Source organism: Typopeltis vanoorti, chromosome 15 (genome assembly GCF_054136105.1).
Source record: "Typopeltis vanoorti isolate ZY-2024b chromosome 15, IOZ_Tvanoo_1.0, whole genome shotgun sequence".
NCBI lineage: Eukaryota > Metazoa > Arthropoda > Arachnida > Uropygi > Thelyphonidae > Typopeltis > Typopeltis vanoorti.
The window spans coordinates 49,075,307-49,098,773 of NC_143563.1; the positions used below are offsets into that span (position 1 = coordinate 49,075,307).

Genomic DNA, 23,467 nt, shown 5'->3' on the forward strand with positions numbered 1-23,467 from the left:
GTGGATCTTTTAACATCTGCACATAGCATTAAATGGAAGAAGACAATTGTGATACATTGAAGTTGCTCCAAAAATAGTTTCAAATGCTTTGAGTTATGAAACACTTTCCTAACCTCAACAAGTTTGGCTGCATTAATCTGCCAAAGATCTGGAGTAACAGTCATTCTAAGAACACATTTAGCCTCACTTCTCTTAATTATGTTTTCACATGGTCCATTAATTCCTTTTTAGTTAAAATTTAAACTGTTTCCACTATATTCTAATTGAACACAATTTTACCATGGACTGCAATATGTGCTCTGAAGTGATTATACATAAATTACTATCAGTCATTTCACATATTAACAGTAGCCTTGAGGTAAGTTTATGACCTAATTCAGAGGATCACACACACACAGTTTAGAATATAAACTGAGCAAAGAATAAGTGCAAAAAGATTAAGCATACCATTTTTACAAAAAAATAATGCTATCAGCCTGGTTAACTGAGTGAAAAGCATCTGTGCATGACTTCATCCACCTGGCAGGATTTGAATCCCACTGTGGCATAGATGTTTTTTTTCTTTAGGTGACAAGAAAATGTCACTGTCCAGTGTGCAACTACCAGCCTACTAAAGGCTTGAACATGTATGTTTGGTCTCTAGAGTATAGTTTTCTGATTAGTACAATAGATACACCAGTAGTTAGATAAGGCACTATTGATTTACATTTTATTTATTTTTATTTATTTTGTGGAGGGGTTTTTCATTAACCACGCTACCGGCCAAGACGTCAAGGTTATCATGGATGCAAAGTACATATTAAAATTGTAATACCATTGATATTACATTGAAATATATGATGGATACGAAGCGTATGAGGATGCGTATTTGATCCATAATGGCCGGTAAGGTGGTTAAATATAAAATATGTACGAAAAGAAAAAAAAATTTCTGCCTAGCCCTCAATACCACAGATTTGCAACTTAAAATACCTGTGCTGATGCAAAACGTACACAGCTAAATGCTGTAAAAATAAATGACGGGCCTCCAAGAATTTATGGTCCTAAGTTATAAAGCTCACAATGAAAGCATGCTGTGCTAGAGAACCAAAAAGTTAACTCTGAAAGTTATCAACTAATCCCAGGAGAAGAACACTTACCCCTCTAAATTCGCTGTAGGGAACTTTGCAGTACAGAATGATTTTTCTTTTAGTCTCTGAACCTATCCATACACTGACAAGCATTATATTTATCATACCTTAATATAATTTCTAAACTATATGTTTAGTAATTATTTCTTATCTGCCAAAACTCACTTGTTTTTTATATTTCACATAAAAATGCTTTTTATAACTGGAAGCAATACAAGCATTGAATAAATCAAGGTGATGCAGATAAAAGAGAAAGTACAAAGGTTTAAAGTTGATATCAAGATTATAGAATGTAGATTACAAAGATTGAAACGTGGACTGCAGACATGGAAAAATAGGCAATATGACAGACCTCCAAATTTTTGAAAGGGTAGTATATGGGGTAGATGGCATTTTTCATTTAATAGAAGTTAGGGAGAGGACTAGAATATCGTTGGAAGTTGTAAATAAATGCGTCAACAAAGGGGGGGGGGGCAAGAGCGAGTTGTTTTTTTTTTTTTTTTTTTTTTTTTTTTTTTAACAGAGCAGCTTGTAATTGAAATGGCTTATATTTTGAGGTGGTGAGTACAATGTGAATGAATTCGAGTAAAAGTATGACAGCTGGTGGGTTGGGCAACGTGTAACTTCCCTGACTTCCTGAGGTTCTCTAGTAATAATAAATTAAAAACAGAACAATGTATATTATATTAAGGACTAACAATTAATTTAATCAATAGAAACCATGTACTTACATAAAAAATACATGAATCATGTTAACATTAATAGAAATAATCATGTGGAACTAAGCCCATAATAATGAGTGTTATGCATTTTACTATTTTTAATGAAGACTGCAACTAAACCACTTATGAAAAAAAAGAGTAATAATTTTTTATACAAATATATAATTTAAATTACCAGAGAGACAACACAGGAATAACAAAAAAAGTCAAGAGGCATTTAAATGAACACAGGGAGGAAAAGAAAATTAAGCAGCAAAATAAGAAACAGCACAGAAGCAGGTAAGTTAGGAAGTAATGGAAGTCAGGTAAGTGACATTGTTTGTAAAAAGAAGGATGTTATTTGGTATGGTGACTCTGTAATAAAACATGTTATTGATGAGCGAGCTATAACTTCAAGTTTTCCCACAGCGAAAATTAATATACATAAAAGGAAGCAATTGTAATGTTCTTTTCAACCACTGATTATATACAAAATACATATAAACTGGATTTAACTGGTCGGAGGTTTTTTTTATTGTAAAGTAATAGCCTACTAGTTTCGGTGACTTGACTGTTGGCTTTGTCTGGGCATACAAGGTGGCAAAACAGCTTAAAAAAGATAAAACAAGTTAAGGATATCAGGTTATAATAATCTTATTTTACAATTAAAAAAAAACTTCCGACTAGTTAAACCCAGTTTATATGTGTTTTGTATATAAAGGAAGCAATCCAAAAGCATAAAAGTAAATGAGATCGTAGGTATAGTAGTTACTAACAACTTAACTAGTGATAAGTTCAGTATGAGAGAGGACATGAAAGGGTTGTTGGAAGAGGCAAGAGTGAGAATCATCAGTATATTACCTCAATGATAAAAATGAATTAAGAAGCTATGATGGCAAATGATTCGATGCATAGGCTATGTAGGAGGAATAGATGCAAGTTTTTGGATGTGTCGAGTGAGTTTGAGGGAAGATTGGATTTACATAAGAGAGATGGCCTATACCTGAATGTGTTTAGTATCAGGAGTCTTAAAAAATTAACTGGTATGAGATCTAACACAGAGTCTGAGAAACTAAATTATAAAGGGAGGAATGGTGAGAATGTGAGTGTAAGAGACAGTGTTATAGAAGTGTGTTAATGACAGGAATGGGCTTTATCATGGAAATGTTGATAAGGAAAGAATGATTTCGACTTTGTGTTTGTCTGGTTTGGACCCATCAAGTGTGTGCAAAGATGTCTATATATACACACACACACACACACACACACACACACATATATAAGGCATTAGAGAAGAATAGAGATCCAAGTTGTACAACTGTGACATGCAGACAAGAGTTTATAAAAGAACATGCAGGTAGATATGTAAATTATTATGCCTGTACACAAATTTTAGGAGTATCAGAAACAAGGGGTAGAGTTTTTGCTTTGGTCAATATGTTGGGAACTCAGATTGTAGCCATTAGTGAGATCTGGCTATCAGAATCAGACATACCAACTGGTATTGAGTGTAAAGTGTATTTTTAGGAAGGACAGAGAGGAGGGACATGTTGCTGATGATATCAGATGACTTGAATCCAGTTACAGTTGAGACTTATGACTGTAGTACTACTAACAGTATTTCATGTGGTAGTGAGTTTGAATCCATCTGGTGTGAATTGGAATCTAACAAGATCAATTACATTGTCAGATGTTGTTACAGATCTGGTGGATCGGTTCCTAGTGATGAAGAAATGCATCACCAAATAGAAAAGATGAGTGCAAAAAGAGTAATCATAATGGGAGACTTTAATTATCCAAATAATATTGATCTGGTAGCAGTAGAATCTCATAAGAAGAATGAAAATGAATTTATTGAGCTGTTGTGGGATACCTTCCTCAAGCATCATGTGACAGAAGGAACTCGAGGTCAAAGAGTGTTAGATTTGATTATAGTGCCAGAGAGAGTATTCGGTTAAAGACATAACTATTCCGCCTCTAGTCGGTAACAGTGCTCATGGGGGTACTTACTTGGGAAGTGACTAAGTTTATGAATGTTCCATTCAGAAAAGGTTACATGCTCAAATACAAAGCAGGAAATTATGATCAACTGAGCAGTATACTGAGTTCAGTCGAATAGGATTGGTAGCCAGATGAGAAGAATATCAACAGTGTATGGGAAGTATTTAAACAATACTTAAATGATGCTATATCAGAATGTGTTCTGAGAGTTTGAAGAATAAATAGAATGAGTCAAATGGATGTGTAATCTTATTAAGCAAGAGATTAGTAAGAAAAGGATGATGTGAAAGGAATATCGTGCACATACGGATGATGTCCATTATGAAAATTATAAGCAGCCAGCTAGAAGAGTCAACTGTTACATGGAAAGCAAAGTCAGAGTATGAAAAGAAACTGGATCTGTGTGCTAAAGACAATCCACAAGAATTCTATTCATATGCTGCAAGTAAAAGAAAGAATGAATATGAAAGAATAACTCTTCTAAATGCAGATGGCATGAGGGTAACTAATGAGTGCCCATATTGTTAAAAGCTATTAACCTGGTATACGCAATGTTGAGCTCACTGCTACCTCTTCACTGGATAAGAAACTCAGGTGTATAAGGACAAGGTATTAGAACTGTTGCACAAACTGAATAAGAATTCAGCAATAGGGACTGATGGAATATTAGCATGTGTGCTAAAAGAGTATTCAGCTGAACTAGCTATTCCTTTTACCAGGCTGTTTAATATGAGTCTCAGAACAGGGAGATTCCACAGGAAAGAAATGTATGGTAATTTCATTGCACAATAGTGGTGCAAAGATCAATGTATCCAAATATCAACCAATTAGTGTCTCAGGAGTGGTGGTGGTGAAAATTTTGGAAAAATTGGTTAGGCTCACATTCAGAAATGGGTTGACAGTGATTTTCTACTTTACAATGAGCAACATGGTTTTATTAAGGGAAGGTCATGTTTTAGCAACTTGCTCACATTCTATAACAATGTTACCATTGAACTAGCAAGGGGAATGGATACATTGTAATACTTTTGGATTTTGCTAAGGTTTTTGATGGAATACAGCATGGTAGACTGTCGCATAAATTGGAGAATATGGATGTGGATTATAGAATATTAGCGTGGATAAGAGGATGGTTGACTGACATATCAGAAACTGGTATATGGGGGGGGGGGGAGATACGCATCTGCAAGATTTAAGGTAACCAGTGGTGTATCAAAAGGATCAGTGCTTGGTCCAGCGATTCTGATATATTGGAGAGAGTGCAAAGGAGAGTGTTAAAAATGATATCAGGATTGTGGAATATTGGTGATGTTGGGAAGGATTTGACAAGTACTGATTATGAAGATAGATTGAGAATTTGCAGACTGCAGATACAAACTTCTGGAAGGGTCATACAGGATTTCAGTTAATTGAATTTTTCAATTTATGGAGGGTGGGGAAAGGACAAGAGTGCTAGATTTTTCTCTCATAGGGTGATGCATGATCAGAATGGATTGCCATTGGATGTTGTCAGTGCAAGCAGTGTGAATGAATTCAAGAATAAGTATGATAGCTAGTGCATGTAGTCCCCATTGAGGGGGGGAACTACATGAACTAGCACTCATGGAGGTCTCTCTTAATAATAAATACTTTTAATTAAAAAATTCTGTACGCATCATTTTTAGAATGCTTAGAATTTTATGCCAGTCACATTGCCTTTTCTCAAATGTCTTTCCATTGGTATATGGAAGGCATTTGATGGTTGGTGCTGAATCTAGGAATTTTCATAGTTTAGCTGTGCACTATTTGAAATTATACCTGAGCTACATTCAGGCTACATAAAAGTACTTATAAAATTTTTGCTAATAAATTCCTATAATTCCATTATCAGAATATTCAGTTATACCCAAGCATACAATATTTACTGAAAATAAACAATTATATCTATCAAATATTAATCATTTTAAAAATAATCTGAAACCATTTAGCTACATGTGCTTTATTGAATATAAAAATGTACAAAGTACAGAAGCAAATATGTATATTTCTACAGAATCTATAATTGATAGGGAGGGAAAAAAAAAAAAAAAATATATATATATATATATCTGAAACAATTTTGAGTCAACAGTATCTTTATCATACTGAATGAAAATACATGCACTTCAAATATATTCAGAGCTCTTTACTAGTGTTTGACACTCATATCCACATAAGAAAATTTACAATTAAACCAAGCCTTGCTCATGAACTAAAATTTATGTATACACTCAAAATAGCAAAAAATAAATAACTCAGTGAAATCTAAATAATTCATTTTTAACCATCTTCTTCCTCCACACATTTGATGTACACTGGTTTTTCATCTTTGTATTACATGAATAAAACCAACACAGGAATTTAGAACAAATTTTCTTGGTACATGAAAATAATTGTCATGAAACAAGCATAGAAACAATTCACTTTGTCGAACTTTGCTGTAATGGGCACGAAATAACAAGACAGCTGCAATGAGCAAAAAGCCATAATGATTTTCATTTATGCATATTTCCATACAATTGCTCACTTTTATAATGAGCACACAGACATACCATACAAATCTTGGTAACTATGCAAACATTCTTAAATGTTGTGGTTGGTCTTGGAATAGACAAAAAGAAAGAAGTGACTTGGATTTTATGACCACCTGCATCAGATTACAGGCTGGTTTATAACCTGATCTTGTCATTGGGGACAAACTCCTCATTACCCTTCTCTCTAAAGTGTCTAATTTCCAGCCCTCTTTCCTCACTTTACCCAAACACTACTACTACAACTGTAAAATTGGTTAAAAATGAATCTTTCTGTCAGAAGCATGTTTGCTAAAAGAAAGTGTCTCTTGATTTGTGAAAAATTCAAAATTATTTGTTCAAAATTAGTTAGAACATGCCACGAAAAATGTTAAAAAGTGTGTAAAAAGTTTTCTTTGTGCTCTTCAAAGTATCGACAATACAGAGGAATAAAGATGCTTACATATCAGTATTGGAAATCGACATAACTGAAATGAAAAAATTTTAGAAAGTGCAAGTTCAGAAATGTCTATGAAGCATTACTTCAATGATTCACTACACAAAGTGCTGGATTCTCAATAAATGGTCCGATCTTGAAGGCACAAGCAGATAAATTTACTAAACTATTTCGACACGACGATTTTGTATGTAATAACGGTTTGCTGGATCAATTTAAAATCTAACATAACATCATCATCTTTATAATGAACATTTATTTTCTTGATCATATGAATTAGTATAATAATATTTGGTTTACAGATCAAGTATTGATAAAATTTATTAACTCTACCAACTAGTTTCGCCATACTTTAACTGTTGGCATCTTCGGGGCACTGACATATAGGCTTAAAACAATCTCACAATTGTGAGTAACTGTAAAACTGACAAGAATAATTACAAATAAAATCCTCTATGTAAGGGGAACAGCTTTTGTTCCATTCGATGACATGGTTAGTTGTAGAGAAATGAGATGATAGGCCAGAAATGTCCTGTCTATTGATTTTTACGTAGTAGCCAATGTGCTCGTTTTGCCTGATTTCAAGGCTTCTTGAAGTCTGTTCGATGTAACCTTAGCCACATGAGCATGGAATATTATAAACACCAGAATACTTATAGAAAGGATGGTTGTCATTTGGAGATCTTAGTAGGTTACGAATAGTTTCTATTGGTTTAAATGTTACTCATTTTGTGTGGGTTGAGGAGGCTGGCGAGCTTCTTGGAGATTCTATTTACATACAAAATTGCAATAGTTTTTATATATTGAATACCTTCTTGTTCTCTTTGTGGTGGTTCAGAGAAAAGGATTTTATCGACTAGTCTTCTTGGATAGCCATTTAAGTACAGATCGTTAGAAATTAATGTTAACTCATCTTGAAGGGTCTCGTTGTCCGTTGTGATGCTAATAGCTCTTTTCTTTAACATGTGTACAATGCTGAGTTTATGTGAGATGTGGTGAGAGGAGCTGAAATGTAGGTAGCGTCCTGTATTGGTCGGTTTCCTGTAAACTGATAGATTTATGCTGCCATCAATTTGTTTTTTGATTAAGATGTCCAAAAATGGTAGTTGTTTGTCTCTTTCAAGTTCCAGAGTAAATTTAATTGAATGATGGAAGGAGTTAATCTTTTTGAGAAAGTCATATAGATCATCTTTGTTGTTGTTCTAAATGATGAATGAAGATATCGTCCACATATCTATACCAAATTTTAGGTTTGGGAATAATTTGGGATAGGATTTTGTTTTCAAGGTCTTCCATAAAGAGGTCGGTACATGAAAGTGGGCTCTCACCACATCTCACATAAACTAAGATCTCCAAATGACAACCATCCTTTCTATAAATATGCTGGTGTTTATAATATTCCATGCTCATGTGGCTCAAGTTACATTGGACAGACTTCAAGAAGTCCTTGAAATCAGGCAAAAGGAGCACATTGGCTATGTAAAAATCAACAGACAGGACATTTCTGGCCTATCGTCTCATTTCTCTACAACTAACCATGTCATTGAATGGAACAAAAGCTGTTCCCCTTACATAGAGGAAAACTACCATCAAGAATTTTCAAAGAAGCAGCCACAGTCGCTCGTTCTACTGTTAACCTTAACAGAAATCAAGGTTTAATACTCCCAGAGAAATGGAAACCACTAATTAGATCTCTAAAAATACAAGAAATGAACTTCAACACAAACTACAGGAAGTTCCTTAGCAGCAATAGCTAGTTAATCTTGTACACGCGATACGTGTTTTCACTCACGTTCAATGCTATTTTATTTGTAATTATTCTTGTCAGTTTTACAGTTACTCATAATTGTGAGATTGTTTTAAGCCTATATGTCAGTGCCCTGAAGATGCCAACAGTTAAAGTATGGCGAAACTAGTTGGTAGAGTTAATAAATTTTATCAATACTTGATCTGTAAACCAAATATTATTATCATCATCATCTTTGTTTTTAAAAATTGTGTTTATTATCAAGTCAATTGTAGTATATACAAGCATGTTCGTGCAAATAATATCTAAGTATGTAACTGTACTATTTTCTCTCTAATACTTCTTTTCCCTCCTTAGACATGACCTTGCTTCAATGAGATTGTCAGCAATGCTGGCAGCAGCGTAGCTACCAGAAGTGAACCCAATTCAGATAGGTCTCAACTGAGAAACCAGACTAACAATGTCCGCCTGTAGGAAACTATTGTTGCCCCCCACCCCAGCTGAGGGGGCTGTAAACAGGCAAGAAACCAATGGACAAACAACAAAATATGCTACAAACCCAAGCTACTGCACCTGGGGCAGCAGATACAGCAGTACTGGTTAATAACCATAGTCAGGGCACTGATGTGAAATATGCAACTGGCATGAACTTGAACGTAAAGCTTAAAATCATCACGCCATAGCTGGATATTAAACTAGCTGCTTGGAATGTACAAACAGGCTGCCAAGTTGGCCAATTAGAAATAATTGCACACGAGTTGTCAAATTGTAAAATCTCAATTGCAGCACTTTCAGAGCTGTGACTCCCAGAACAATCCATATACTAAACAGTGATGAGAAAATGATACTCCTCTACTTTGGTGGTGAAAAACACACAAAAGGAGTAGGATTTGCACTAAACAGTAAAGTAGCAAAAAAAAAAGCATCCTGACATTCCAGCCACTATCAAGCTGATTAGCTCTGCTGACACTAGCTAGCACAGTACAAGCACGTGTCATTGCCATATACGCACCAAATGAAGTTAGTCTGTCTAGATGCATTCTACAGTCAACTCCAAGATGTCATCAACCCTAAGAAGGACCTAATCATCTTAATTGGCAATTTTAATGCCTATTTGGCACTAACACAACTGGCTGGAAGGAGACACTTGAAAGATTTGGACTTGCCAAGCAAATGACAACAGAATACGACTACTATCATTTGCTGCTGCCCACAGTGTGCTAGTCACAAACAGCATTTTCAGAAAGTCACAAAAACATAAAATTATTTGTCGAGCACCCAATGGCAAGGATACATAAATCTTGGACTATTTTCTCATCAGCAATCGCTATCGATCATCTATGAAAGATCTGTGAGCAATGCATGGCCCTGTGGTTCTAACCACTACTTAATCCAGGCAAGAATATAGCTCCGGCTAAAAAGTGCTAAACATCCAAAAGGTGTACAATAACCTGCACACTGCACGACACAACCAGCCGTCCTAAGAAAATTTGGGAATCTGAGGAAATCAAGCAACCTAAAGAATCAGTGGCTCTATCTCACAGAAGCAAAGTGGAAAGCCCTTGACCATACATCATGGCAATTATATGTAGCATCCATAGTCCTGTGGCATCCACAGCAACGTACTGGTTAAGGGGCCAGCCCCATCCAGGCACCAGCTAAGGAATCCAAGAAGAACACTTCCTTTTTTTTTAAATTATTTTTTTATCGAGTTATTGGAAAAAAAAAAAAAAAAAAGGAGGCAGATTTAACTCACTGATACTGTGAGTAATAGCTATAACGAGAAAATTTTGCCATTCTTGTGGTGCTCGTTATAACCAAGTTCGACTGCATTTATTTTACAGAAAGCACTAGTAACTAGTGTACAATTTATAATGCAAGGCAATATATTAGTTTTTCTGAATAACATATCAGCAACTGTTTTATTTATTTACTCAAAATATCTATCTTCTTGGACATACAAAATTAGCAAAAGTTTCTTAAAAAAATTAACTAGAAATATTCTGAACTATAATTCTTATTAAAAAGTGACAAAATGTTTGTAATATATTTGAAAAATTACTCTTAAAGAAACAATAGATTTATACACTACAGAAAAGTATATGATCAATTTTGCATTGCCAAACCATAAAAATATCTCAAATGTTTCACTGTTAGCATAATTTCAACAATTTGCTATTTCCTTTCAAAAGATATGAAAGTGATAATTAAATGAGTATGTGGAATAAGCTTAAATGAACAAATTGTATATGTTTGCTGTAAAAATCTTATCACAGGAGTAAATGAGAAAAGTTATGCAATGATTTAAAGGGAAAAAAAACGTTACTCTGTGACCACAGATGCAAAACCCTCGACATTTCTGCGCATGGCAGAAGAAGGGGAATCCATTCCGATAATAGGGTAATCAATGTGTTTCATGAGATGAGTGTTTATTATTATATGTCAGAAAATTAGCTTTTCTTTCATGAAAATTCTAGTTTTTAAAGTGATAACTATGTTGCTTGTAAAACAGTTAAAAAGTTACGTATAAAGCATGTGATCTCGCTTATTGGTAACCAATTCATGCATCAGTAAAGGGGATAAAAAATCCCTTATTGTTTTTCAGCCAGTATGCAAAACTCGCATACTGGCTGAAAAACAATAAGGGATTTTTATCCCCTTTACTTATCAACCTCGCCAGAAAAAATAGCCGTTTGGCTTTTCATCTTAGTTATATAGAATTCATGCATCGCCGTATTCCTTTCTTCCCTTCAACATGAATTGACTCTTCTTGGCACATTGCCAGCTGAGGGTCTCGCATCTGTGGTTGGACAGTATTAATGTTAAGAAAAATTCCCTAGATAGCATTCATGATAGTGTAATTCACTAAGATTAAATCTACTCACATACATGACCCACTTAGAAGTACAAAAGCTTAGTATAATAAGAACAATAATTGATTTACATAAAAATAACCGCCTCTTTTGTCTAAGCCACCTGAATAACATGGCACAAAAGTAACACAGATAACAATGTAGAGGAGTTTGGAGAATGATATGATTAACTTGTCTCATTTAATGATAACATTAATCCAATCATAGAAAACAGTTTTTCTACTTACTAAGAACTTATCACAGTAGCCACAATCACTGCACACATTTCAAATATTAACGCTACCTTTAAATAATGCTTGTGATTTTAGTGTTTACAGTTCATGATTTATATATGTATCTCAATTAAATAAACTAAAAATAATGAACATAAATTTTAATAAAATCATTAAGAACACATGACCAAGAAATTCAAATTGCTGATAGCTTAATTGAATTCTCGATTAGGAAGAACCATTGGTGCCACCAATGTCCATATGTAGAGTGCGATACAAAGCCAGCTAGAACTGACTTTCACCCAGAGTGATGCTTCATTTACACCATTCAATGTTACTTTATTGTCACTTGGCCTAGAGGAGGAAAAAAAAAGTAGCAATGAAAAGTTCACTGGCATTTTAGTGGATTCTTTTTTTTTCAAGGATTGTATAACAGTATAAAAATTTAAATAAATGTAATTACTTTTGATATTTTAAAGAAAAATATCAAAATATTTCTATAAACTTGAAACGAAAATTTCATACCTTTGATGAAGAAAATGAGAAATATACTCTAAAAAGGTAAATAGCTTTCATCACCCGATGAAACAACTCCTTGCTAGATGGAGGCATTTAAGTGGTGGCCACCATGTTTTCTTTTTAGTCCCCCCCCCCTTCTTATATGCAGTATAGGTGATACCCTCAAACAATCCGAATTTGTATGGATCCAGAGCCTGTACATTTGCGGTTCAAGCAGTAATACTGTTCTATAGGCTGGCTCCTAGATACATGGAACTGAACCTGATTCCAACACCAAGCATTCTAAAACCATGAGTTTTCCTTATCACCACTGGTTCACAGCCCTGTGTGGACCCTGGCCTTTTTCAGAAACTTTTGCCAGCCTTATTCTTATTCATTGGTAAGTTCCTCCAGTTTTTAATTCCCAGAGTCTTAAATCCTGGATCATTCCATCCTCCCATCTGAATATGTCTTCCACTTTTCCTTTTGGTCTAGCATTGAATATCTTTTTAACAACTCTGTTATTATCCATGTGTATAATATGTACTTCCCAACTTAATCTATTGATTTTTATGCACTTAATGTCTGGCTCATTAAATAGTCTATACAATTCATAACTATATTTTTCTTCACATTCCAATCTCTTGTACTGCTCCAAAAATATGTCTGAGAACCCTTCTTTCAAATAGACCTAATAATCTTTCATCCATCATTGATAACACCCAGTTTTAAATTCTGATCACAGGTATATAAAACTATGTATCGTTTTAAATTTATATGAACCCATTTTGATTTGAAAGGATCATCATCACAAGTTTTTCTTGTTACTAGCATATACATCTTCGTTGTTGCCTTTTCTAAACTGATAAAAGTGTCTTTCATTGCTTTGTTCCTTCCTATAATATCAACATCCTCTACATATGCTAGAACTTTTGAATTTTGATCTGACATTGAGTGTTTCTCATTGTAGCTTTAATTAAGGCAATAAGTTTGAGGTATCTTTGATCCATCATTACAATAAATAAATCAGACCTGTCTGTGCTATCATATGCAGTTCTAAAATCTATGAAGAGATGGTGTGTTTCATTTACAAATGTATGTTTTTCAAGTATTTGGCATGCAGTAAAAATCTGGTCATTTGTAGATCCTCGACAGAATCCACACTGATAACATTCTCTACATAGGGATAAAGTCTCTTGAATAGAATGTTGGAGAAAATTAATTCCTCTATAGTTAGAGCAGATTATTACATTGCCTTCCTTATGTATGGGGCATATTATACTCAGATGCCATTCGTCAAGGATTATTATTATTATTATTATTATTATGGGCTACTCCATGAAGTCCTTAGACTCAGAGGCCCTAAGCATTATGCCAAGCACTATCCAACATTTGTGCAGTATCTATCATACTTTGATTTGAACTCATTCACAGTCATAGCACCCACACCAGACTCTGGCAACCTATTCCACTCATTCACCACTGTCCAGGACAAAAATCTAGTTCTAACAACCTTGCTAACTGCACTCAGTTTCTTGACTCCATCTATTTCCCCCCTTTCCATCCCATTGGGACTAACTCAGAGCTGACACTTAGATTAAACAATGTGGTCAAAGGCACCTACAATTCCTTAGCACCTTCACTTAAAAACTCAGCTGGTATACTATCTAATCCCATGGCTGTATTCATATCAAGGTTCTGTAAATTTGCTATGTGCCTCCATTTATTAAGAGTGATTAATAAAATTCACTCTTAATTTATTAATAAATTGAATACATTAAGAGCGAATAAAATGATTAAGAGACCCAAGAATTTGGCTCTCTTAATCATTATCTGTTGACTACAGTTATTTAATAATGTTCTCCGAATTTCATCAGAATATTCTGAATATGTAATATGTTCACGACAATCTCGAACAGAAATTTGAATTACTAGTCAGCTGTTCCAGGAATCCTTTTGTCACTAACAACTTAGATAGACTCAGTCAGGAAATTCTGGCATTATCTAAGAGTCACGACTGTACTGTTTCTCCATGAAATATACATCAGATACTTTCTTTTTTTTTTTTCATTCAATAGACAAAGACTTGCACACTTTTCATTCTGAACTTTTAATAAATTTCGCTTTTGTTTTGCTAAAGTTTTTAAAGGAAAACCACCTCCACTGAATTTCATATTTCTCGAACTGAAAGCTCCTAAGTTCTAAAAACTTAATATTAATCTTATCAACAAGGCTGTTGTAGTATGGGATAAAGAGAATATTACAGGAGGATTTTTTTTGTAACACTTCTAGTTATTGGCCCCTTCTCTTCTGATCCTATTAGAGTAATAATCCTATTGATTTTATTTCTAGTTAGGATGAGAGTTTAAAAAAATTCTAATAAAAAATTATAAAACTGGAGGAAAACAAGTAAAAAACTTTATTAGCATAGAATTTTCACTTAAGCGTTGCAGACATCATCAGTACAGGATCACAGAATGGCAATTAAATAACAGGTAGCTAATGTTAAGATAACTATAAAAGATCAATAATTTCCTAACTTATGGGGAAAAAAATACACACTCACTTACACATAGAGTCCGTCAAAAAATGTATACACACTTCAGCAAAAGAAAAACCTGTAAAAATTGCAATACTAAATTTATACGGACATCAAGGGATGAATACAAGTTACCTTTGACTTCTCCAATTACATGAAGTGCTCAAAGTGGTTGCCATTAACGTCCAGACACTCATTATGGTGAACTACTGCTTGGCCAAAGTGCCCAGTGGGATTTCTGCGCATGTCATTTCAATTTCTTTCTGAAGGGCCACCAGTGTAGCTGGTTTTCTACGATACACTACATCCTTTAGAGTCCCTCATAGGTAGAAGTCCAAGGGTATTAAATCAGGAGAACTCAACTGCACCTCTTCGTCCTATTCATTGTCCCTGCAAACTCTCATCGAGGTAAGCTCTCACGTTCCGGTGATAGTGTGGTGGTGCGCCATCTTGTTGGAAAAGAAATTGATCATTCCCATAGAATGCATGAATGGCAGGTAAATTGGCTGTGTGTAGCATGTCTAGGTACACTTGACCAGTAACAGTACCTTCAAAGAAGAATGGTTCTATTAAACCCCTAGATGACAATCCATACCAGACACTGAGCCCCAGTAAATTGATTGCCTTGTCCACATAACACCCGGATTTTCTTGAGCCCAGTAAACACAAACAAATATGTGCAATTGTCAGGCATGTTGGAGGTTGTGTTGCAAACTCATGCCTCCATTGTCGTTGAACTTCAACAACATTCTGAAATTTGAAATACCACTTTAAAATGGTCTTGTGTTCCTCGAATGACAATCGTGCCTTGGCCATTTTGCTTGACTGTCCTACTGGTCACGTGTTGATGCTAGTATTCATGTGAGTAACAACATCTTTTGAGATAACATCATACTACACATTGATACCATAATTCGATCCAACTTTGAAAAAATTCCATAGAATGACATCTCTTAAAGTGTGTATACATTTTTTTGATGGACTCTGTCGTATATATATATATATATATATATATATATGACAGAGTCCATCAAAAAAAATCAATCCATCTATTATATATATATATATATATATATATAAAATGTGTGTGTGTGTTCAGACAAAATAAAGTTAAGAAAGGTATACATTTTTGGTCGTTTTTATAGATAGAAATACACTTTTATTAATACAGACCAGTATTTTACAAATAAACATTTATTAAAACCTAATAAAGGTTTTAATAAATGTTTATTTGTAAAATACTGGTCTGTATTAATAAAAGTGTATTTCTAAAGTTAAGAAAGATTAGCTGAATTAAAAAAAAAATATCTCCCACAAATGGGATAGATATAGACCATTGGATCTGTTAGGACAGTGAAGTAAAATTACACACATTTCTTTATAAAGCTGTTCTATGAGGAAATGACTTTTATGATGAACTTGGCTTGTTCCAATGAACACTATGTTTAGTGTCAATACATGCTAAGCAAGTCCAGACTGCTCAGACTCATGATACTTAATATAAGACATGTTCTTCCTCTAGACCAGTGGGTCCTAACCTTTTTCCACTTGTGTACTTCTTTTAAACCCATTTCTACAAATTGTACCCCATGTTTTTAAAATAGTGATGATTCAAACTTACCATTTATTGTTCCATAACTAATGTTTTGCATTTTGTTTACTTTACTTTTTCTTTTGCCATTACTGATTATTTTTCATGTACCCCTGAATGTCCCAGCACATACCCCCAGGGGGTACACATACCACCAGTTGGGAACCGATGCTCTAGGTGAATAAAAGCAGATTTTCCTGTTAGCCTCAAATAAGATAACCCGTAAGAGCAAGGAGTCTGGTAGACTCCTGGATAATTGAGAAGTGGAAGCTTGTCCTTAGAAGTGAGAAAGGTGGAAATTTTTCTGATGGGGAAAAAGGCAACAAAAATATTCAGTGATTTTAAAACTTTTGCTATCTGTTCACTAATGCCATGCACATAAGAGATTGAATATGAAGTTTTAAGAATCCTTAAAACCATTAGATAAAAAGGTGGCATTAAATATACACTGCAATTCTTTCTGTAACAGAAATAATTCATCTGAAGAACATAAAGAATGGGCATGATGTATTTAATGTTTTAACACTTTCAGTCTTTTGACTAAGATGGTGATGACAGTCAGCAAACTGAAAAATGTAGGCTACCATCTAGATGATGAAGAATTCATCATCAAATTCCTGACATGTACTCTCAAGGGTGTGTACAGGATATGATAGTACTAACATGAAAAACTTGAATCACCAATAACTTCCTATCTACAATTTTCCTCCAAATCAATCTGTTATTCCAACATTATCAGATCTTATATTTCTGTCTTCTAAGGCACTTTTTACTGTATCAATCCATCTATATCTGGGTCTTTTTCCTGCCAACCTGGCAGAGAACACTTGTTTTGCTAATCTTTCCTCTCCCTTTCTGTTTAAGTGACCATACCACTGAGATTAGCTCTACTAACACATTTCTGCATGCTAACAACGTCAAGTTCTTTCCTAATAAACTCATTTTTAATATGATATTCCCATTGAGGCCATCTGTTCATGCTCCTTAACTTTCATATCTGTGGACAAATGTTTTATTTCTGACCCAGCTCTCAGATCCATAAGTTAAAATTGGTTTGAACAATGTCTTATATACAGCTAATTTAGTGTTTTGACTAATTTCTCTCATATTCCATATAAATTTATTCAGATGACTTCCTACCATATCAGCTTTGTTGACTCTATTGTCTATTTCCATATTTAATTTACCATCTTCACTAAAAATTGATGCCAAAGTAGCTGAAATGTTGTACTTGTTCTGTAGGTTCTCCAATCACAATGCAGTTGATATTTTCAATGCTCCTGCCTGTTTTTATTGTCTTTGTTTTGTTATTGTTGACCTTTATACCATATCTATTACAATAGTTATTCAATTTAGTCAGGGAATCTTGCAGACTTGTACTAGATTTATTTAAAAGTATAACATCAACTGCATAAAGTAAATAGCTGAGATTAACATTTCCAATTTTGATATCAGGTTTAATACTACTTTTGTTCATAATGTGATCCATATAGATAATGAATAACAGAGGGGATAATGTATGTCCTTGTCTGATGCCAGATTTAAAATTAAACCATCTTCCTGTACTTCCTTCAATTCTAGATGCTGACTTACAACCCAAATAGATTAAGTATTGCTTGATTTAATGCCCCGTTGACACCATATAACCGTAGCATTTTGAATAGCTTCTCTCTCGGCACAAAACTTAAATACAGATCTTTGTTATATTCCCGTGATTTCTCAACTATTTGTCATAAAGTGAAACTAATCCTGATAGCCTCTATTTGGCCTGAATCCAGCTTTCTCAAGTATACTTGCATAAATCTTACCAGGAACACTCAGCAGAGAGATACCTCTGTAATTCTCACATTCACTTTTATTTCTATTTTTATATATGGGTACTATGAGAGCTCTACTCCAATCATCCAGAATTCATCCCTCTGTCCAGGTCTTCTGAACTATGCAGTGCAGCTACTGTAAAACTTTTATACCTGCACACTTGAATGTGCAGGTATAAAAGCATGTCTGGTCGAATCTCATCTACTCCAGCTGCCTTTCCACATTTCAGGCTTTTGATAGTTTTTTTCTACTTCAAGTATGGATATGTATTCCTGAGTGCATCTCTGTTGAGTGTTTTTTTTTACCACTGCGCTATCACTGCTTGTTTAATTTAGCAATTTTCCGAAGTAATTACTCCATACTTCAAGGATAACTTTTTCTCCAGTTTTCATGTCTCCTTTACCATCTTTAATTCCTTTCACAGCACTCTTTCCTCCATTTCTGAGCTTCTTCAACAATTGCCAGAATACCTTGCTGCCTTCTTGATATTTATTTTCCATGTTCTTACCAAAGTCTTCCCATGACTTTCGTTTAGCTGGTTTTACGAAGTGTTTAGCTTTCTTACATTTGTCTCTGTATTCTCTAAGAGCACAGACTGACTTGCCAGGAATTTTTGATATGCTTTCTTCTTTTCCTTCACTGCCTCTAACTTCCTGTGTTCACCATGGAGTTCCGATTTTTCTATTCTTGCAGACAATCTCACCACATACCTCTCTGGCTGAATCAATCAGCTTTTTCTTCAGGGATTGCCACTGAATCTCCAAGGTTTGGTTCCTGTTCTAAAACTTTTACATTTTTTTTCAATAATGCTTGTGTATTTTGGTCTGCAGTTCACATCTGAAAACTGTGCAACTTTTATTCGCTTTAAAACTTTCTTACATGTTCTTCTTTTCAAGAAGAAATTCAATTTTATCCTGCTCAAGACTAAATGATCATCATTTCCAATTTCAAAAACTCTCTGTACACTCTAGGAAAAAACATCATTATCAACAATAACATAGTCAATGAACTTTTCTTATTCCTTGCCTCTTCTCTCCGTGTGAATTTGTGCACATTTTAATGTTGGAACATTGTGTTAGTAATAATCAGTCCATGTCCTGGATTGATTATTACTAACACATAAATCCAACAGGTATTTGCCATTATTATTAGCTTTGCTCTTTTCTCCAAATTTTCCCAAAATATTTTTGTATGTCTGACAATCATTTCCTATTCTACTATTTGGATCCCCAACAAGGACCAACTTTTCCTTTTTCATTGTGTCAGTTGCTTTCTCTAAAGCCTCAAAAAATTCCTCCACTTCTACCTTAGTAGAACCTTCTGTGGGACCATAGGCACAAATAAGTCTCATTGTCCAATTCCCCATTCCGGTATTTGCCCACATCACTCTACTTGAAATTCTGCCATTGAAGAAGATTAGCCTCATATTTAGTGTTGAATAATACTATCGCTACTCCTTCTTTTCCTTGATTGTCATTGCCTGAATATAACATTTTGTATTAATTGCTCAGAAAGATCTCGCCAGTTGGTCTTTTTTGTTTCAGTCACCCCTATTATGTTGATCTGGTACTTACCTAATTCATCAGCTAACTCCATTTCTTTGCTATTCAGGCTTCTTCTTATGTTGATAGTACCGATCTTGAAGTGATGATTAAGGGTCGAAGCTGTATAACTGAGAGGAGAGCACATAGCCTTTAAAGGAATGCGGAGGACGAAGCAAGGTCTTCTGACCTAATGTCAAATCCTCGCTGTCTCGTGGTGCACTCTGTTGGCATCTACCTGGCTACGAGAATGGGCTTTCAATTTGGGATTTAGCCGACTAAATTATAATCTTATTGGCTTAAACCACAATATAAAATGATGGTGCACAATGTATATTGCATATTTTATTTAATACTGTTAGTAATAAATAAAGCTGCCTTTTTGATTAATTAATCTTGAAAGATTTATTCTGTTGATGTGGGAATACAACCTCTATTATCTCATGTTATAAGCTTCCCATTTTATTCATTTTCAAATTATATGGTGATTCTTGAGAACGTATAATGGGAGTTACCTGTATTTGATTGATCTTGATATGAATATTAGATTTTGTATTTTGGTGACTCATTGAAACTGATTGTGATCTTCAGTGATTGGGTTTGAGACCCGTGGAGGTAAGTATCTGTTAGTTACTAAGTTTACTCTGTTTTTCTTTTCAGTTTACTTTTCTTCTCAGTAATTTTATTTCCTTAACTTAGCAATCATAACTGCATTATCAATTACAAAATGGTCCATCTGCAATGTGAAAGCGTAGAGTTTGAGAAAGTATTTGCAAGTTGAAAAATTTCTATGAATTCCTTACTGCAGATGAAAAAATTGTTCAACTGACTGTAGGTTGAACCAGCCTCTCCAGATAATGAGAACAGACTAGTCTCAAACTATGTACTCACAAACTACCTCAGATTTAACCCATACAACACCTAAGGTTGTATAGGTTGTTGCATGGTGGGTTATGCAAATTTAGTAGGAAAAAACAATGCAAGGAACCGACACCTATCAAAACAAATTACAATAAGGAAATTTTCTCCAGCTAGTGAGCTAAGGAACAATGGATGATAGTGGCCATAGCTATCAAGAGCCAGGAACATGGACAAGGGGGGGGGGGGGGGGGTTCAACAGCTAGAGATGTTGCCAACTACAGTGCACTAGGTACATTCTGGATGATAAAAACGTTTAGTACACATTTGCTCTAACAAGCAGAAAAAAAAAAAAAAAAACCTTCAAGGTGGTACTGTGCAGCATAAGAGAATCTGTAACCACTGAGCAAGTAACAAGGGACCTCCAAAACTGTGGACTAAATGCTGTTAAAGTTAGCCATATGCTCTTCTTTACCAGATTCCATCAGGAACATCGGGAGTCAATGCTTTCCATCAGTTCCTTATCCTTGGCTGAACTAAGAACTATTGGTCTTAGTTCAGCAAAACTCTTCTTCTCACATTCTATTAAAGAATATGTATTTTTAGGACTGCTATGCTTTCTCTTTCCTTGTGGATTCCATTCCAGGGCTGCCTGACAGATTTCTTCGTGATCTATCGTAAGTGTAAGTGTATTTGGCCACCTAAAAAACAAAAGAAAACCAAAGAACTTTAACAACAACTGCACGGGCATCCACAGCAAATGCTTAAGCACCAAACCAAATCCTGAAAAGCTGCAATTGTAGTAGCCACTTTGGGTGATATGTTAATCGCGTTCAGCAAGCTAACTCCAGGCAGGACTACTAGCATGTCCAAGCTAGCCATGATTTCATCTTCATTAGCTGTTATATCCTTGATGTATGAAACAAATTCTGTAGTGTTCTTGATAAAGGATGGCGACTTGCTTGAAAAACATTTGAGGTATTTGGCAAGATATTTTGAAAGATTGTACGTCGGAGAATTGATACCTTCTACAATGGGGTGTAGTGGGGTGTTCTCTTTATGGATTTTAGGAACACCATATATATGCGAGGAATTAATGGATGGAGAGAGTGTAGAGATAAGCGAATGTTTCGGGATAATTCAGTGGTTGTTTTTAATAAGTTGTTTGTACGATTTTGAAGTTCACGAGTTGGATCTCTCTCGAGTATTGAGTAGGTATCATTTTGTAGTAATTCAAGCATTTTATTCTGGTAATCTTCAGAGTTGAGGATGACTGTTGCATTGCCTTTATCCGCAGGAAGGATAATTATATCTCTGTTGTTTTTTAAACTTTTAATAGCTTTGCGTTCTGTTAAAGTAATGTTATCTGCAGGTGGTTTTGCATCTTGTGAAGGTAAAAATGAAGTAGCTTTTTCTATTTTAGTAAGTAGTGTCTCCGGTATAAATTTTGGGAAAGGTTTAGACCTTTACTAAGGATGCTTTTTTCTTCATCTGAAAGTATATAAGAAGATTTGTTGATAACAACTTTGTTAACATTGATGTGTGGTTTTGAGAAGTTCCTGTTATTTTGTATTCTTTTTAATGTTTCAAATTTTCTTAGAAGATTTACTTTGTTATTATATTGTATTGTATTTCCTTATACATATATATATATATATATATATATATATATATATATATATATATATATATATATATATATATAAGGAAACATTTATGAACTGTAACAAAATAATAGCTAAAAAATAAGTGTAATTACCAACAGAAAATGATAATAATACTTGAACTGTATTGTATAATGTTGTACATTGAATTGTGCAACTTTAATTGTATTGTATAATAGTGCACATTGAATTGTATAATATAAATATCTTGTATATGTGATGGGAATGATAATAAACTGTTAAACTGAAATCTCATCAATACCAACATAGAAATCACAGGGATAGAGATCCAAAACTGCAAATGCAGGTCCCCTGAAAATATACTCACTATATATAATTCTCCAAATAAATAAGAAGCAGACTTAACTGAAATTCTGAACACAAACCAAGCAGTGTTATCATCAGGAGACCTGAATGCTAAGCAAACAGTGTTAGAACAGCAGAACTATAAATAAACAGAGCCCTCAGTGACTTTGCTAGCACCAAGGACATTGTGATTTTAGGACCTCTGAAAGATATCCTTGATAGTGGCACAAAATATCATGCACTAAGACCAAATAAGTGTGATGGATTACCTAAGCTCTGACCATAACTAAGTTTTATGCTAACTGGGTTCACAACAAGAAAATATCCTGGATTTTCTCCCAGTAGTCAACCAGATAAAATTAATGATATCCTCAAATCTATTGGACTAGGTCCAACCATTGACTCAAAGGAAAGAATCGATTACTCAAATTTCAAGCTTAGAAAAGCAGATAACTTCATTAATAGCTGCCACTGTGGGGATATACCCAAGCACAAACTCCGACTGACTTCTTTCTGAAAGAGATTAGAAATTTCATCCATGGAAAGAACAGAGCCAGGCACTAATACCACCGAACACCAACAAGTGCTGAACAGGGCTATGAATTTCAATATGCATTTAAAAACTATTGAAATCAACAACTGGAAACAAAACTTATCCTTACACAGAGAGGACCAGGCACACTGGAAAATGACCAAAACTTTGCACAGAGACTATAAACTTATCAATCCATTAATACATGGTCTGTTCTGGTCTACTGTGATGCAGACAAAATCGAAGCTTTTCCTGACAGCCTAGAGAAACAGATCTAGATCTGTTTCTCTAGACCTCATCAGTAAAATATACATACTAAAATGCTCTTACTATAAAAAACCCCATCAAACTGACATCTCCTGTTCAAGCAGTAGAATCATCACACAACTTAAAACTTCGGAAAGCAGCAGCTCTAGATTTCTAACAAAATCATCAAACACAATATTAAGATATCACTACTTCCCAGCATGA

At 34.5% G+C, this 23,467-nt stretch overlaps 1 protein-coding gene across 2 annotated transcripts in view; it reads right to left on the reverse strand.

Annotated features, from left to right (window-relative positions):
• Window positions 1-5,794: 5,794 nt before the first annotated feature.
• LOC150098748 (putative serine incorporator) overlaps window positions 5,795-23,467 on the reverse strand; it is a 245,919-nt gene continuing 228,246 nt past the window's right edge. For both annotated transcript variants that reach the window (XM_090405622.1, XM_090405621.1), the window contains one exon: window positions 5,795-12,003. In XM_090405622.1, coding sequence (XP_090261748.1) covers window positions 11,862-12,003 — 142 coding nt within the window. In that variant the 3' untranslated portion in view covers window positions 5,795-11,861. The remainder of the gene's footprint in view (window positions 12,004-23,467) is intronic.